At 37.7% G+C, this 18,950-nt stretch overlaps 1 protein-coding gene across 5 annotated transcripts in view; it reads left to right on the top strand.

The window, feature by feature from the left end:
• tfeb (transcription factor EB) overlaps positions 1-18,950 on the top strand; it is an 89,578-nt gene that overhangs the window by 57,790 nt on the left and 12,838 nt on the right. For 4 of the 5 annotated variants that reach the window (XM_028796672.2, XM_028796675.2, XM_028796673.2 and 1 more), the window contains exons 2-4: positions 5,579-5,813; positions 12,978-13,211; positions 14,636-14,731. In XM_028796672.2, coding sequence (XP_028652505.1) covers positions 5,619-5,813; positions 12,978-13,211; positions 14,636-14,731 — 525 coding nt within the window. In that variant the 5' untranslated portion in view covers positions 5,579-5,618. The remainder of the gene's footprint in view (positions 1-5,578; positions 5,814-12,977; positions 13,212-14,635; positions 14,732-18,950) is intronic. The other variant, XM_028796676.2, reaches the window with a different exon arrangement.

The following is an 18,950-nucleotide window of genomic DNA, read 5'->3' on the forward strand; positions in this document are numbered from 1 at the left end:
CCACATGTTTGCCACCTGACTAGATATACTTCATGAACACTGATGAGTAACCTAGAATTTCTCAAGAGATGTAAATCAGTGATTTTGAGAAGTCTGAAGGCTTTCTGTATATGGTCATGAAATAAAAGTAATAATAAAAGAGTAAAATAAGGCGCAGTGGTAGCACTGCTGCCTCACAGTAAGGAGACCTGGGGTTCGCTTCCCGGGTCTTCCCTACATGGAGTTTGCATGTTCTCATTGTGTCTGTGTGGGTTTCCTCCGGGTGCTCTGGTTTCCTCCCACAGTCCAAAGACATGCAGGTTAGGTGCATTGGCGATCCTAAATTTTCCCTAGTGTGTGTGTGTGTGCCCTGTGGTGGGCTGGTGCCCTGCCCGGGGTTTGTTTCCTGCCTTGCACCCTGTGTTGGCTGGGATTGGCTCCAGCAGACCCCCGTAACCCTGTGTTAGGATATAGTGGGTTGGATAATGGATGGATGGATAAAACAAATAAAATCAATTAATGTAAATGGGTCTGGGAAACCTAATACGTATACACATGCATATATATTTATTTGTTGAAAGTATGTGACATATTGATTTTGATTTGAAATTGTCAATTCATGTGAGCCAGTTACCTTAAGATTATTTTCAGATATTTGTTGTACAATCAAATGTATATTTGTTCATACAAAGTAAATAAAGTTACACATAAATGCTAAGGCTTTTGAACCTTTTAAAGTTATGATATTGAAAATATAACTAACTAACGAAGTGGTCCCAGAAGGTCTGGTTTGTCCTGGATGCAAACACAAACCAAATGGCAACATGTTTGCTATTTAGCCACATAATGTGATGGTTATAGTTGTCCAGTTGAGGTCTAATAAAAATTGGTCCAGAGACCTATTTGATAAAAAAGTGATTTATTTGGCCACTCCCTCTTTCATAATATGGTGAATTAAAATCAATTTGAAAAATCCTAGTTTGGTGTAAATTTAGACAAATGTCAGCTGTCAAATCCATGTTCCAAGGCTGTCAAGATATCCCTAAATCCTCAAGCCTCTCAACCACAGCTTTTTGTGGTGTGGACCTGAGAAGTAGTATTTTAGTGAAATGGATAGTTGGGTGGGTGTTAATAAGTATTCATATTTTTCAACTGTAAGTGCAGCTTAAAAGGTTTCACTTACTATTAATACCAGCCAAACATGTGAATAGTTGTCAAAAGCTCCTTACTTTATACAGAAATAAATATTTTTGCATAGACATTGACAGTATGCATTAAGCATACTGATGAAAAGCAAGTTCATTTAGGATGTTATAAATAGGACTTTAATGAAGAAAAATGATATTAGATATCTAAACAGACCCTCAAACGATTATATCATTTTCTGCTAAAAATTTCCTTCATTAAATTGAGCTGAAATATGCTCAGTGGAGACCCTTTTTTGGTTACATACTCAAGGGTACAGTGGTTGCTGTCCTACATGCACATCTCAGCCCATACAATCTGTGTGCGGAGTCTGCATGTTCTCCCTATTTTTGCGGTGGACCTCTCTGTGTGGGTGTTCATGAAGGTTAAGTTGATAGGTGACTCTAAGGTGGCCCATTATCGGTTTGCCAATGACTGTGGGGAGCAATATGACAAACCATTTGTTGTTAGTTCCTGTTTTTCTGCCATTCCTGGCACAGTATGCTGTAGCTTTAAGAAAAAAATTAATAAATGCATATGAATGATCAGCGTAACATTTAACTCACTGGAAATGTCGAAAGAGGCAGGTCACGGCTTAACTTAAAACCATGACACATCCTGGGCACAATGATGCGAGACTGCAGGAATGTAGAATATCCTGAATGAAATGATAAAATCTTGTTTGATAAATCCTGATGATTCCAAGGTCATTTTTGATACATTTATGCTCACATTTATTTTGAATAGTCCATGAACAGCAATACTCTAGTTTATTTTCATACATAACCTTTAAATGGTGGAGTGATGTTTGGGCATTAGGTGGTATCAAAACACCTGTATATACAGTATATTCATATGAAAGTCTCTCTGTTTGGAATCTGTAATTATACATACCAGGATGTAAAAAACAATCCTCTTGCCTTCACCAAGTTCTAAAATAAAATAAAATCTTTAATGTCAGACAGCACAAAATAGATCCTACATAAAAACGTAAGCCAACATGCACAAGACATGTGTGTAAAAGTATATGCTCCTTTATTGTTTGTGTAATTTAAAAAGGTAGTTGGGGCCACTGCATGCATGCAAGGTGGTATTTACTGTATATGCATGAGTTAATGCTATTTAGTTAAACTTTTCTTAGTGATTATGACATTATTTTAAAGTAAAACTTGCCTAGATTCTGCACTATATACCATATTACTGCTTTAAAAGAGACATTTCGTCCTTCTAGGTCCTTATTTTTTCATTTGTTTAATATCTGTTAGCCTGCAACTAATGTGGCTGCTGTGTTCAGGCTATATATATAGCTGTCATGTCTAATTTTCTAAGAGCTAATTCTCTAGCCTTATTCATTTTTAAAGCATAGTCCTTCTCCATTTTAGATAGATAGATAGATAGATAGATAGATAGATAGATAGATAGATAGATAGATAGATAGATAGATAGATAGATAGATAGATAGATAGATAGATAGATACTTTATTAATCCCAATGGGAAATTCACATTCATTTTGATGTATTGTTGAGAACACCCTCATTTCCCTTTGCTTGCCAGAACTGAGTTATTAAACTAATGAATTTGACTACCACAGTTGGCCAATTCAATAGAGCTCTGACCATTCAGAGTTAACAGACTTCATTCCTTGCCAGCATGTTGTGAGGAAATTATTGCAATTAAAAAAAAAAAAGGTGACTAGTCTCTATTTAATAAAAACACCTTTTCTGGAGAATGTAAACTCAAATGTACAAGTTCTACATGAACAGGAAACATCACTTTCAATGTAGGAGCCAGACCTGTACTTGGAACCAATGGATACACTCACCTCAGGCCAATGTAGGCCAGTCAACTGAAAGTTCATGTCTTTTGAGATCTGAGAAGAAAATGGGAGTAATCAGTAAACATCTCAGAAGGGAAGAAGTGCACAGTATTTGGGTTGGGATTCAAACCCAAAACCTTATGAAACTCAATAGAGTTTTAGCAAATAGTTATTTTTATCTCAGGAAAATTTGTTAAAAATAGAATATGCACAGTTTTCTGTTTTTATAGTTTAGAAATAATTTTTTTGGTTTTGATTAATTTATGGTATTCTATTTTTGATGCTATAGTCATAATCTCTACATATTTTATTGATCATTCTGTTAATGGATGCTAATCACTGGAACAGACAAAGGCATGAAATAACTTTGGAGGGGCATAGAGTCATGCACAGTCAATTTAACACACATGTCTTTTGGAATTGGGAGGAATAACTGAGTGTCCACGCTACATAATAAGAACATATAATCTCCACACAATTCTGTATTTGGGCCAGGATCAAACCTAGGATTCTGAAATGACCACAGCATCACTGTGACACTTTAAATCAAAAAGAAGAAGTTACTCTCCTATGTTATATGGAAATTTGGATTAGTGTAGTCTATGTGTCAACTGCTGAGTCACAATGAATATTCTTAAAGAATATAACTCAAATCTATTGGAAACATAAAACGTGTAAAACTTTAATAATTTGCACATAGCTTCACTTTATCAGGTCAATCCACATAACAAATTAGGATAACTGCAGGGTCAGGTTTTTCCTCTTCCAACCTGAGTATTGACCTTCATGCTGTGCAGGATTACAATTTCAGTTGTATGCCAGTATGAATGGAGCTTAACACTACAGCTGCTAGGCCATAATAGCTATAATACATGAAGTAAACATAGGCAAGATCACTAGTACAATGATAAAGCAGAAATGATCCTGTCCAAATCACACTAGACTTTTCTTATCCTTTCAAAATTAAGGACAAAACACCAGTCTATCCCCATTATTGCCTTCCCCTGCACAATAGACAGACTAATATTATATGTACCAACTTTTGTAAGTACGTAACTTGACTTGGCATCTAATGTAGGTTCCATATCAGTGCATTTTATGTTTTGCAGCAGAATACAAGGGCTAACCTAGAGTTAACAAATTGATTTAAATTTCACAATGTGAATTTACTGTGCCAGTTTCTGCATTTCTCTAGACTTGTAATTATCTGGCTCATTATGTGTCATCACTTTATACTTGATGTCACATAACATGACACTTTGCACTCAGCAATTACACATACTCCATTCACTTCCTAATCCATCTAACCAAATCAGGATTCCCTGAAGACATGCCTAATCAATTCAGAATTGAATGAAGCCGGAGCCTGTGCAGGCAGCACTGGGCGCAAGATGGGAATCAGTGCGAGATTGGTAGTGCACACACAGACAAAATGTGAAAATTCTGCACAAAGCCAGGACTCTGGAGCTGTAAATTCTGCAGAAAAACAGATTTTGGCACCTGTGGAAACATAACTCACAATAAGGATGGTAGGGTGAGGGAAATATCAAGTCTCTCTCAGTTATGTGTGTTCGCAACCACTAAGCAGCCTTTCTTTTATTCAAATTTGTATCTGGAGGAGCTTCACAATACAGAGTACCCCTGCGGTCAGAATGTGCTGGTAATGTCCAGTAATAGACTCTAAAGCGCCTATTATCTTGCAGGCTCACATCTGGTCTCTTTCTAAGTCTCTCTTTATGGGCATCAATGTGGGATGCTGCCATCTCAGTACTTGGGTGTGATAGGGAGAGCAGTATTTAAGCTGACAATGGCGAGCTGTGTTAATTTGTGTCATCCATCTGTCTATGAATGTGTGGGTGTATGTGGGTTTGTGTGTTTATACTGTGTATATATATATGAGTATATTTATATGGAGGCGAAATTCTGTGATATAGATTGCATATTTGTAACTGGAAATCCAAAAAAGGAAGTAAATGAATCACACATCTTAAAATAGTTTTATATTCCTAAGCTTTCGATTCCTACCAGGAATCCTCATCAGAGGAAAATGATTAGACTAACAGGAACCCAAGGCAATATATAACATACGAGGATGGGAAGATATGTATACACATATATATGTAAATAAAATGTTAAGGTCAATGCTCGTCTTGCACCACCATACAAAGCACTTCTAGTGATGTAATATGGTTAGACTAACACCATTTAAAATGGTGCTTTTTTATTTTAGTACACAAAGGAGGATACTAGCTTTCTGTACAATAAGAGTGGACCTTTGTGTGTGTATAAATATATGTATAGTTTTGTTTTTTTTTTGCAAATTATGCATCTGTGCAGCCAATCAGTAATGTGAATCTGTCTTTTCTAAAGTTCCTAAGAGGCATTGGTCATGTGTGCAGCACAGTGAGCTCCATTCTACAGTGTAGCTTTTCTGTCAGATTAGAACAACAAATGGAGGTTATGGCTGTTGATGAGGTTTCAGTTTGGAGATGCTTAAAAGTATATGCTTTATGCCTGAGCCACTCGATCACTTTCTGTTTTCCAGCATGGCTATGTTTAATGTCTCATGTAACGCTTTTCTCTTCCACTCTTAACAGAGATTTTGTGCCATAAGGACAAGAAGTCATCACTCCAAGCATGGCGTCTCGCATCGGCCTACGTCTGCAACTCATGCGTGACCAGCTGCAGCAGGAGGAGCAACGTGAGAGGGAACAGCAGCAGCAAGCAGCCATGCACTACATGCAGCAACGAATGCCCATTCCACAGACCCCCGCAATCAACACTCCTTTACACTTTCAGCCTCCAATGCAAGTGCCTGTGGAGGTATTAAAGGTATGAAGTATCTCTGAAAGATTTCCCCTGCCTTATAAGTTGATGGGAGAGGCAAAGAAAGATGGTTATGAAAGACTGTAGTCAAAAATATATTGTGCAGACGATGCTGGCCAAGACAATTACTTTGTATTCTGTCCGCTAGATGCAGATTATAGAAGGGAACCTGTCCATGCATCTTGGAAGCGTGTCATCCAGTAGAATGGTGTAGTGATTAATATTTTACATGCAAAAATGCAAATTCATGGGTCTGAAGCCCACCTCTGTGACTCTCAACAGTTTTCTTAACTGATCTGTTTAGCATTGGTGAAATGCTTATCATTAAAGGTGCTGCAAGAAAATATTGATAAATTGTCACACCCATCATTTTGACTTCCATTACTTCATATAATTGAAGGAGGGATACAAAACATGATAGACCTTATTAAAATGATCACTTTTGTATTTATAATATCAGTCCACCTGTTCATTAATTCTTTCAACTGATTATCCAGTTTAGTGCCATGATAACCTGAGGCCTATTCCAGCAGCACTGGTCACAAGGAGGAACTAGCTGTAAATGGGAAACCATTCCGTTATAGGGCCCACTCACCCTCACACACACTGTTTCACATAAGTATGAACCACACCTTTTAACTTCTATGTTAAGCAACTTTTCCTCTTTTACTGTTTTAGGATGCTAACTGCTAGATTTATATGTTTCATAGGGTCATTACTGTCATATGTACAGAGTCCAGTGAAATTCTCACATTTAATTCCTCAATTTATGATACTAATAATAAAATAATAATTCATTACATTTATATAGCGCTTTTCTCAGTACTCAAAGCGCTATCCACACAGGGAGGAACCAGGAAGCGAACCCACAATCTTCCATAGTCTCCTTACTGCAAAGCAGCAGCACTACCACTGCGCCACCTCGTCACACACGTCTAAACTAGTAAGGCTGCAGCTTCAAATCTTGCTGGTGAAAGACTGCAAGAAAAAGAGCAGTTTACAGATGCTTAAGCTACCTTTACAGTAAAATGTATTTGACACAGTATTTTTAGTGAGATATCATTAATGAATTAATGTTACCAAAACATTTTCTTACTACATTTACCACATATAATTTGTGGTAGAATAGGCAGTCTAGTTTTTGTTTGACCTAAGCTCATTACTGCTGAACTAATAAAATAGCTGTCAAAAATGACAGACTAAAACAAAATACAATAAAAGGTAAATTTAATTTGAACAACTTTTGTGACAGTTGCATTGTTTCTGCCTTTTCAAAAGATACATGTGCTGAGCAGCTAGCTGTGCCTGTACTGCAGCACCATTTCGGGGTGTTTGAGTTGTACGATGTGATGAAATTGTTCTTCTTCTTTGAGCTTTTTGAAAAAGATGCTGCTTCTACTGTTTCATTGCTTTGTCATAGCTAGGACGTTACTGTCATATTTTGAGCTTTACACTTATAAAATGATGGGCTAGAACTTTCATCTGTACTCCTTTTGATTGACTCTAACCCTAAGGTATTCCTTTGATGTTAGTAATACATCTCTGAAGCTTTCCTCTTACAACCTTCATGAAAATTCTTTCTTTTTCGCCATTCAGTAACACCTTCCATTTGAATAAGGAATATGGGTAACACAGATATAGCAATTAAATATGTTTCTAATATCCTACATTTCATTGTGCATTGAAGGAATAATTTATGTATTTATGTAAGTATACTCAAAAGTGTAAAATACTCATTCTTCCATCCATTTTACCATTTTACAACCAACGTATCCAGTTCTATTCCCCGGAAACCAACCTTGCACAGGGCACCAGTCCATTGCAGGTCACTATCACTCATAGCAGGCTAATATAGAGTTAATATGTGTATATCTTTAGAGATGTTGTATGTGAAGAGTTAAAATATTGATTAACATCAAAATCTGTTGAAATTCTGGGAATACCTGGGAATGACGTCATAGTTCATTCAGTAGAATGGTGATTGCTAGCGTTGATAAGAGTAGGTGCAAGATGGTTATCGAGGAAGCAACAGCATAGAAGAAGCTGGCAGCAGGCCAGATACATGCCGGTTACTCAACAGACAGCTTAAAACAAAAGCTTGCTGCATTTAACACAACATATAATGGGTGACATGTGTGGAATGCCATTTGTGCCAAAATGAAATAAATAAGATGACAATTATGAAATAAATAATCACATGCACCATTTCAGGAATCACCACCTTATTGTGGTGGAGAGGTTTCTAAGCCCTAATGACCCTGGAAGTTATGTTGTCCAGAAGAGAAGCTCCTGGTAGGGCTTCCCATGGCAAACTGGTCCCAGGTGAGGAGTCAGACAAAAATTGGCTCACAGCCCCTAATTATGCAGAGTCACAAATATAAAAAGACCACCCTACCCGGTATGGGTTTACTGAGGCCTCTGCCTGTATCCATGCCTGGGAAGTGTGGCATGCACGCACGAGTGCATCTTGCAGTGAGGCACTGCCCTTCTCTGGGTAATGGGTAATGATAGAGAGAGGCGTGATTGGGAGGAATCTCCATCTTAATCTAAACTCCAGTTGGGTTTTGTTGTTGGACTTCTGTGCTAGGCATGGTTTGTCCATAACAAACATCAAGTTTGTCTCTCATAAGTGTGCTTAGTACCCGAGAACCTTAGGCCAAAGATCTATCATCGTTTTTACCATCATATCATCATTGTTTGTTCTGGCCATTCAGGTGAAGAATGGGCAGAGCAGTCAACTGATCACCATCTGGACAGACCTGGAAAGCCTAAGATAGTAGTGATGTTGGACTGGAGACATCTGGGGGAGGCCCCCGTCTAGAAGACTTTCAACTTCCACCTCCAAAAGAGCATTTCCCGAATCTCAGGGAGGTTGGGGACATAGAGTTCGAATGAACCTTTTTCAAAGCCTCCATTATGGAAGCAGCTTGTAAGAGTCATAGGTGCCTCTCGAGGTGGCAACTTAAGGACCAAATAGTAGACACTAGAGGTGAGGGATGGCATCAAGCTATAGAAGGAGGCCTTCTGTGTATAGTTAACACAGAGACCGCCGAAGCAGCAAAGGCATATTGACAGGCCAAGAGGATTGTGGTCTTGGGGGCCATGGAAGAAAAAACCCTGGTGTAGGAGTAGTTCAGAGAGACCATAGAAAAACAATTTGTCAGTCAATCTGTGTTCCTGCCCTCACCTATGGTCATGAGCTTTGGATAACGACCAAAAGGACGGGATTGTGGGTATAAGCAGCCAAAATGAGCTTTCTCTGCAGGGTGGCTCCCTTAGAGATAGGGTGAAAAGCGTAGACATCCAGGAGATGCTAGCAGTAGAGTCGCTGACCTTCCAAATTGAGAGGTGCCATTTGAGGTGGTTTGGACATATGATACAGATGTGTCCCTGAAGCCTCCCTGTGGATGTGTTTTTGGGCATAGCCAGTTGGGAGGAAACTCCAGGCTTTCTGGGAGGATTATATCTTGCAAATGGCCTGGGAATGCCTTAAAATCTCATAGCATGAGTTGGCAAGTGTGGTTGGAGAAAATGATGTATGGGCCTAACTGCTAAGACTGTTTGTCGCTGCAACATTGTCCCGGATAAGTGGTGAAAAATGAATGAATAAATAATCACATGCAAAAGTACAGATTAAAAAAGTACCAGAGAACTGGCTGATAATGCCTATCCAATGAAAATTCCATTAACAGACATTTGGACTTGAGCCCAGCATCTGTAGGCTTGAAAAAAGGAACATGCACATAATAAATAAGACTTTATGACCAACACCCTCCGAACCTCACCTCATCAATTCCACCCCATTGGAAATCTTATTGCCTTGATGTTTAGCAAGTTTGAATGTGAACAAAAGTAGTGGTAGCCTACCACTTACAATCAGGCAAAAGTAATCAACAGCAACGTAATAAACAAAAGGGTTCATCTCATTAGTCTTGATTAACAAGTGACAAATCCATCATCAAAAGACGTATTTTGAAATAAATAGCTCAGGCATTTAAAAAGCCACCCTTTGGAAAAGCTGCTTTGTGAAATAAAAACAGTCTTTAAAAATAAGTCAGTTCTAAAATAAAACCTGTAGTATTAATTAAATGATGACATTGCATTTCATAATAATTATATGATTTTTCATAATAATTAGATGACTTTTATTTAATTCTGCATTTTTTTTCACAATGTATCATTTATATACTGTATATTGCTGTACTTTTGCACAATTTTGGCACAAATGGTATTCCACAGGTATGTGACCCCAATCCCATCACTTGTGCATTCCCCTAGTGATGCAACAGCCTATTAACGTATGAACTGAACAACATATAAACAACATGTAAATATATGAATTTTGTAAACATATTAAGTTTTCAGTAGACACTATCCCATTAAAGAGGTAGGATTTGAACCTGTGAATTGATAAAGCTGAATGGCCTAACAATTAGACTCCAATAAGATAAACATGTATTACACTGCTAGACATTTTCTTTCCTCCAGCACATTAAATCATCTGTAAATGAAATTTTTGACAAAACAATACAGACGTTAAATGAAACATACAGTATCATTTATGCTGACTTCAATCTGTCTCAGTCCTCAGTGATTCTCAAACAGCTTTGAATGAGAACCAAGCAAGATGTTTCATAAGAACACATCTTGGTAAGCCATAATTTAATACCAAGCATATGTATTTATGGTTTCACTTAAAACATTTGGCTATATGGGAAAGAAAAACAGCCCTATGTGCAAAGGAGCCCTCAGTAAAGAGGAACAAAGAGGAATACCTAAGAATTCCATTTTATCTTTCTACTCTTACGTGCAGTGTAGCTCTTAATAAACTAATAAATCTATGAATTAATTCACTAGTGCATTGCTGCAAAAAATCTTTTGCCCTTTGCCTAATATCTTACAGAAATGATTAATAGAGAGACCTTTAAATAATGTGCAATATTTGAGAAATATTATATAGAGGGCTATCTAAAAAGTTGACTCAGAAACTTCAAGATTCAGTGGAGCCTTATACTAAAATCATTTACATTTTTTTTTTGCTCTATTCCAGCAACACTCATTACTGCAGAACGACAAACCAAAAGTATTTTAGAAATTTTAGGAAGTTTATTAAAAATAAAAAAACAAATATCACGGTAATATAAGTATTCAGGCCTTTTATACTTTGTTGAAACCAATTTGACAATAATTACTGCCTGAATTCTCCTTGGATATGATGCGATAAGCTTCATACACTTGGATTTGGGAATTTTCAGCCTTTCGTCTTTGCAGATCCTCACATGTTCTGTCAGGTTCTTATTTTTTAGATCTGTCCAGAGATGTTCAATTGGGTCCAAGTCTGGGCTCTGGCTGGGCCACTCAAGAACATTCACAAAGTTGTCCCTTAGCCACTACTGTCTTGTGCTTAGGGTCAATATCCTGTTTGTAGGTGAACCGTCAGCCTAGTTGGAGGTCCAGAGCACTCTGGAGCAGGTTACATTAAGGATATCTCTGTACTTTGCTTTGTTCAGTTTTCCCTCAACCCCACAGTATGACACTGCCACCACCAATGGTATTGCACAGTTGATGAGTGGTACCTGGTTTTCAGAGAGGCCAAATAGTTCATTCTTGGTTTCATTAGACCAGATAATCTTGTTTCTCACAATCTGACGTGCGAGTTTGCAGACTCCAAGTGGCTTTCATGTATTGTCTAACCACTCTATAATAAAGCACAGATCGGTGCAGTGTTGTGGTTGTGCTTCTGGAAATTTCTCCCATCACCACACAGGCTCTCTGGAGCTAAGCCAGAGTAACCATCAGGTCCACAGTTACCCCTCTTACCAAGACCCTTGTCCCTGACTGCTCAGTTTAGCCAGGCCGCCAGCTCTAGGAAGAGTAATGATTGTTCCAAACATCTTCCTGTTAATAATTATGGAGGCCACTCTGCTCTTGGGAATCTTCAATGCTGGAGACATTTTTTATAGTGCTTCAGGTCTGTTCCTCAAAATAATACTGTATTTATGTCCTGCAGGCAATTCATTCAATCTCTTGGCTTGATTTTTGCTCTGTCACAAATTCTTAGCTGTGGGACCTTCTAAAGACAGGTGTATGTCTTTCCTAAACATGTCAGATATCGAATTGACCACAGGTGGACTTCAAACAAAGTGTAGAAACATCTCGGTGATGAGCAATAGAATGGGATGAACCTGTGCCTTATTTCAAGTTTCATGATAAAGGGTCTGAAAACTTGATCAATGTGATATTTCAATTTTTTATTGTTAAATTTGCAAAAATTCCTAAAGTCCTGTTTTCATTCCGGGGCTTGTGTAGTGCAAGGGAAAAAAACTAATTTTAAATATTTTAGGCTGCAGTGTAACAAAATGTACAACAAGTAAAGGGGTCTTAATACTTTCTGAAGATAATGTACATTCATTAATTATTAGAATACTGTAGATAATCAAATGGAGGAAACCATAAATGGAACCAGTTTTGAGGAGAGTCTGCCAAGACTATAATAGAGAGGATTCTGTATATCACAGTGGGCAAACAGCAGCTACCAGGAGACAGAAGAGTGTATAATTATTGTAGGTGCTCTGAAAGTAATTTTTTATGAGAGCAACAGTAAATGATAGACAGAGGGAGTCAGTGAGATAAATAGGTATTATCGGACTTACACAAGGCTAACAAAGGGCTCCAGTATGGAATAGATAGGATCATGCTGTCACTTTTAATGTGGGTATCATAGCTTATTTGCCTGAGGGTAGCTGTTGCATTATACACTTCGGAAAATGCATCAGCATAGAAGATTGGTAAGGATGCAAATGGGGCAAGATATGTAGTGGAAGTTAGGATTAAGCGTTTGGTCTAAATTGGATACCAATAAAAAATTTGTGTCTGTATAATGCTTGCATCAACTCCAGAACAAGCACAAAGTTAAAGGAAGTTCAGTATAAGAAAGTGTCACCTTTTGTCACATCTCAGGAATACCAGGCTAGAATCTTTAAGCAACACAACACTTTATGCATCATCTGAGAGCCACATCAACTCTCTAATGCTTCCAATGTCTTTCGCCTAAGCAACAAAAATCAAGTTTATGATGCTGCTAAGATACAGGCTCTTCAGATAACTGACATGAAAAACTGGCATGTTTGAGGCCTGGACTGTATGCTAATATGATCTTATCTTTTCTAGGTGCAAACTCATCTGGAGAACCCAACTAAATACCACATTCAGCAGTCCCAGAGGCAGCAGGTGAAGCAGTATCTTTCTACCACCTTTGCCACAAAGCAAACTGTACAGGCAATCACTGGGGTTCAGCCCTCTCCCCCACCAGCTGGGCCTGCAACACACATGCGGTCAGAACACTTCAGTGCCCCCAACAGCCCTATGGCCATGCTGAACATTAACTCCCATCCTGAAAGAGAGGTAGGTGTCATGTCCTTAAACCTAGACTTTTTCAACAGCTCTTCTTAATTTTCTGTTTTTCCTTCAGTCTGTCTACTTCTCCACTCCTCTTTTCCAATTTTACGATTGCTGAATGGTGAAGTATATCCTCTCAGCATTATGTGCAAAGGAGAATAGGTGTCAGTTCATTCTAGGGAGTAAAAAACCCAACACTTAAACCATAAGAGGGTCATTTTAGAGTCACCAGTTAACTTAATCTGCACCTCAAAGAACCCCCCCCCCCCCCCCCTACACACACAGAAACTAAAATCTACACAAAGTTTCAAACCTAGTTTTCTGGAGCTGTGAGAATACAGAACCAATCAGTTCACCACCATGCTGTCCACCTACAATTGGATATACTTATTTTATTTTTTTCTGTCATTTATTTTTTTCTTGTTCTCTCTTAGGCTGCACATTCCATTCATAACTCTCTCCACAGGGAAGAGTGCCATAGAATATCAAAAGATGTATTTTTAAAAAAGTAGGCTGGATTTATCATGGAGAAAGTACCATACCTTGCCATTTTCAAACCATCGTAATGCAATTAAGGACTGCAGGAGGCTGGAACCTATATGACAGTTTTGAGTGCAAGACAGGGAGCAGCGCTGGACCACCATTGCTGGGCTCGGTCATGCGCACACACAGGGCCAATTTGGGATGTGATGTGGGAGTGAAACAAGCAAACTCCATGAGGGCATGGGATTTGAACTCGGGAAGCTATATCGAGAAGTGAAGACAAATATTACAGTACACTGTTTACCTTTAATTAGAACAGTTTAATTTGAGAATGACTAAGAATGACTAATTTACACCAGTTACATCTCTTTGTTGGGTTCAAGTCTTAACCCATCCACTGTGTGGAGTTGGCTTAATATCTGCTACTCACGCTGGGTTTCCTACTTTGCCACAAACTTGCACATTGGGTTGACTGGAAATTCTGAACTGGCCGTGCATGAGTATGTGCTGCAGTGTACTGCCATTCAGTTCCTACCTCAGGCCCAGTGCTACCAGGAAGGACACTGGTCTCACTCAACCATACATTAAAATAAGCAGGTTCATTACATTTAAATTTACATTTATTAGCTTAGCAGATGGTTTCATCCAAAAGTGGTCAACATAATCAAGAAAACATCAATCCGGGGGACTACTTAGAACTAACAGTTACAGAATAAAGTAATAAAGCTGTTCACCACAAGTGAAGAGCTCAGAACAAAATGCATGCTAGTTACAATCCCTCGGTTTTAAAAACCTAACAGCTAGTATCAGCAAATCTAAATAAGAGAATCCCAAATATACCATCGCATTTCTCAGAAGGCTGGGATGCTACACTGTGGTACTTGGTATCACAAATTGCTAATAGATCTTTTCAGTCTAGCACAAACATGTTTTCTTTCTTGATGCAGATAGAAGAAGTAATTGATGATATCATTAGCTTGGAGTCCAGCTATAATGATGACATCCCTCCGTACTTTGAACCTGTTGTGCAGATGCCAAACACAGTAAGTGCATATGTAAGAAACAACGCATGCCCCAGTATGCCTTCCTTTCTTTATTTCAGATCTTGAGAATTTCAAAACATCTGCAAAAATGGCCTTTTGGACTTATTGATAACTGTGGCTTTTTCCTTTATTTCCCTTTAAAGTAATCACTTTATTTCTATAAATGTATCACATTTCCTCCATTTTATTAGAGAAGCACTAAAACAAACAGTCTTCATTTAGGACAGCTTGTTTATATTCAGATATGATGTAATTTAATTTTTAATGGCATATTGAGTAGCATAATTAAAACATTTGGTACTGAACTATTAATTTGGAGCGTGAGCTCTAGGCAGTAAAGCTAAAATGTGTTTCCCATTTAACCACTCATTTTCTGAACTTGCTTAATATAATGCAGTGTCAAAGGGAACCAACGCCACCCCAGGAGCACTCACTCAGACCAGGACAGTTTAAACTGAAAAGCTAACTTAACATGCAGTTCTTTGAGGAAACTGGTGGACCTGTAGAAAAAAATACACATACATACACAGAATGTGCAACCTCTACTCAGATGGTGCCCACACTTTGAACTGAACTTGGGTCTTTTGTGCTGTAAGGTTGCGGTGATAGTTCACCATACCACCCTACTACAATCTTAATTTGTTATTTGAATGCCTCTCAGCTTTTCTCTTCTGTGTATCATTTCATTCTTTCATCTTTTTCTGAAACTATAAATCAGTTTTCTTTCTTGCTTAATAATTTCAGTGTCTGGGTGAGCCACAGAATATGCAGACTGATGTGTAAGGTGGGAATTAATCCTGGGTAGAACCCAAGCCCATTGCAGATTTCACTCAAACACAAAACCAAACTCATTAAATACAGAGTGAATTTAGAGCCAACAGTTAACCTAACATATACACCATTATCATATAGGTGGAAGACTTGAGAATCAAGACAGAAATATGTTCATATGGACTCCTCACAGGCTTAGCCAGTATTCAAACATTGAATTTTTAAGCTGAGTGTCAGCAGTGTTCTCTGTACATGTGACAGTATTACCACCACTACTATTACTACTACTACTACTGTGCCAACACTTACTTTTCTGAAATAGCTTTCTCAAGTAGTTGCTGGTATGTGAATTCTACCCCTGGTAGTATTAGACAGGAACTCACTCAGGCCATTTTAAAATCACTATTTACATTAACTTGCATGTCTTTTCATTGTGTAAGTAATTTAAAGTACATGAACAAAACCTACACTGCAAATTGGATAAGGTGGGCATTTCAGACCCAGGCAGTAATTGGGCATGAAATCAAAGCCATGTCTCCTGAGGCAATGGGGCTGAATCTGTAATCACTGTGACACAATGCCTCTCCTATGTAACATATCAGTTTCAATATTAAAATGTGTAAAGCACATTCATTGAGGTAGTGGCCACTGTAAAATGCACACAAATAAGTATGGACTGTACCAAGAATGCATCACTTTATAGTTTCAGTATCACATTAGATTAGGTGTCCCAAATACGCTGTACTTACCAAGTAATTACCTGTATAATTACAGGTATGTGTTATTACCTTATACTTACTGTGTAATACAGTGTAATGCTGTGATTAAGTGCTCAATTGTAATTGTTATTTCACAATTTATACATATGTATTTATAAAAATTGTGGAATAACAATTACAATTGAGTACTTAATTATACCATAACACCGTATTACACAGTAAGTACAAGGTAATAACACATAGTTACTCTGTAATTATACAGGTAATTGCATGGCAAGTACAGCATAATTAGGGACACCTAATCTAAAGTGATACCACAGTTTTATAGTTTTACATATTTAGTTGTGAATCTGTGAGATGGAATGGATTCCTTCTCAGTGATGGCTCCTGCCTCACTTCTTTTTATGCAGAAATAGGTTGTGGTCTTGTAATCAAAAATGCAAGTTCAGAAAATGGAGGGATGAATGTTTATTTTTTATTTTCATATGTTTAAGTAGCAAATCCTATAAGCAAACCTCAGGAAAATGTTACTGGTCAGAGGTTGATCTTTGATGGCTCATGATACTTAGAGAGATTAGAATTTATGTTTCATTTAAGGATCAGCTTTGTCACGGGTGTTTCCTAAAATTCCTTTGGAGACATAGCTTTAGACAAAAAGGAGACATGATGTACAACTGATGTAAAAGAAGTGAAAATTGAGAATTTGGGTTGAAAATCATTGCATATTTTGTGAGATCTCTTTGTAGTCTTTTTTTAATGTCTGTCAAGACTTTGTATTTTTTACTTAGGCCTTTATTTAAGGTGATGTACAATATTTGAGATACGATTAGTTACATTTCCTTTGTTTTACAAATTGGAACACAGACAGATAAAGTGACTTGCTCATGGTCACTCAGTGGTGACATTAGTGGGATTTGAACCCACAGCCTAAGAGTTTAAAGTCAGAAGTCTTAACCACTATGCCACACTTCACTGTTAGTCTTACTATGATCTACTTGGAGCACAGTAATATAAACTAGAGCAACTAGTAGTATAATTCAGAATCAAGGACTACAGTTTTATTTCAACAATAAAGTGTTTCATTACCACAATCACCACATATTACTGAGCACACAATGCAAATACTTTCATATCGCTTGAAATATCTGAGCCCATTCTATGACTTTGCTTACATCTCTGCTGAAATTCAAGTGAACTGCTGGGGATTTTTTCCTTAGGAGAAAAATCTGTGAAGCAGGAGGCAAAAGAAAATATATTGTTTTTATTTATTTCTGATCTCAGTGTTGTCTAGAGAAATCTAAACATATTACGGAGATCTTTTTTTTTTTTTTTGATTTTTCATTCCTATGAGAAATGAAAGTAATTTCATCCATCCATCCATCCATCCATTGTCCAACCTGCTATATCCTAACTACAGGGTCATGGAGGTCTGCTGGAGCCAATCCCAACCAACACTGGGCACAAGGCAGGAAACAAAACACGGGCAGGGCGCCAGCCCACCGCAGAGTAATTTCATTTAACCAATATTATTTGGAAATGTTACATTTTAGTTAGGAAAAATAGCCTGTCTAATTTTAAATAGGCTACACTCAATCTTTATTGAAAAATATATATTCACACCCTGGTTTAGCAACTGGATGCCTTGTTTAACAGCAATAACTTGAAGTAAATGTTTACTAAAAGAGAGGACCACACTCTCATAGGACCTCGGTGAAATTACATTCCAAGGTTTCAGCTCTGTGACATCCAAATAAATTGTTGTGTGCTCTTTGAAAGTTCAGATTCTTAGTAGACTTTGAGATGGTCAGTTTCAGGCATTTAATAGGATTATTGCTAGTGTGTTTTAGATCATTGTTCAATTGCATAACTTGCTTTGAATTCAATTAAACTGATTATTTTTACAAAGCACAATTCCGTGCAAAATGTTATAAGTGAATGTTACACACCAATAACAAATACAGCACCACAGAAAGTTATACAGTATATAAGACACATAATAGCAAAATGGCTTGTAGATCCCTTGGCCTCCTTAAGAATTCTGTGAGCACAGTGTATGTACAGGCAATGAGATTAGGTGGGATGCTGCTCACCCCAGCATACTTTGGTATTACTGTTAAAAGTTTTTTTTTTTTAATGAGTGGATTTCTTTATTCTTTATAATGATTAATTCCACGTCCTCATTGTTACAGTGCCATGGGTTTGGATTCCAGTTGCTGTCTCTGTGGAGCTGACATGTTGTCCCATATCCCCTACTCTGCATGGGTTTTTCTCTTAAGTACTCAGTTCAACCCCCCCAAACAGTCTATAAGAAATGTGTTTTGTTTATTGGTGTGTGTGTGTGTATGTGTGTGTGTGTGTGAGTGATTGAGCCTAGCAAGTTGTCTGGTGATTCTCCTTGCACCCAGTGTTGCCAGAATAGACAACAAAAGAACAGAACCTAAATATCTTGTGATGCACTTGATTTTAATTGTCCTTAAAAGTTCTGCTATAACTAAGGGAAAATATATCAAAATTATTAAATTATAAAATCTTAAGGGAGTGCTTTCTTATTCAGCACATTGAGACATAAGCATTTCATGTATTAGCTCTTGTTGCATTTGAATTTGTACTGTTTTACGCTAAATAAAAGGACTTTTGAGGGACTAAAAGAGAGGCATTGCCTACTTTGTAAAAGCCTTCCTATTCTTGCAGCAGGAATGGTCTAATGCGTGTAAGTCATCGTCTTTGTA

Source organism: Erpetoichthys calabaricus, chromosome 3 (assembly GCF_900747795.2).
Source record: "Erpetoichthys calabaricus chromosome 3, fErpCal1.3, whole genome shotgun sequence".
Taxonomy (NCBI): domain Eukaryota; kingdom Metazoa; phylum Chordata; class Cladistia; order Polypteriformes; family Polypteridae; genus Erpetoichthys; species Erpetoichthys calabaricus.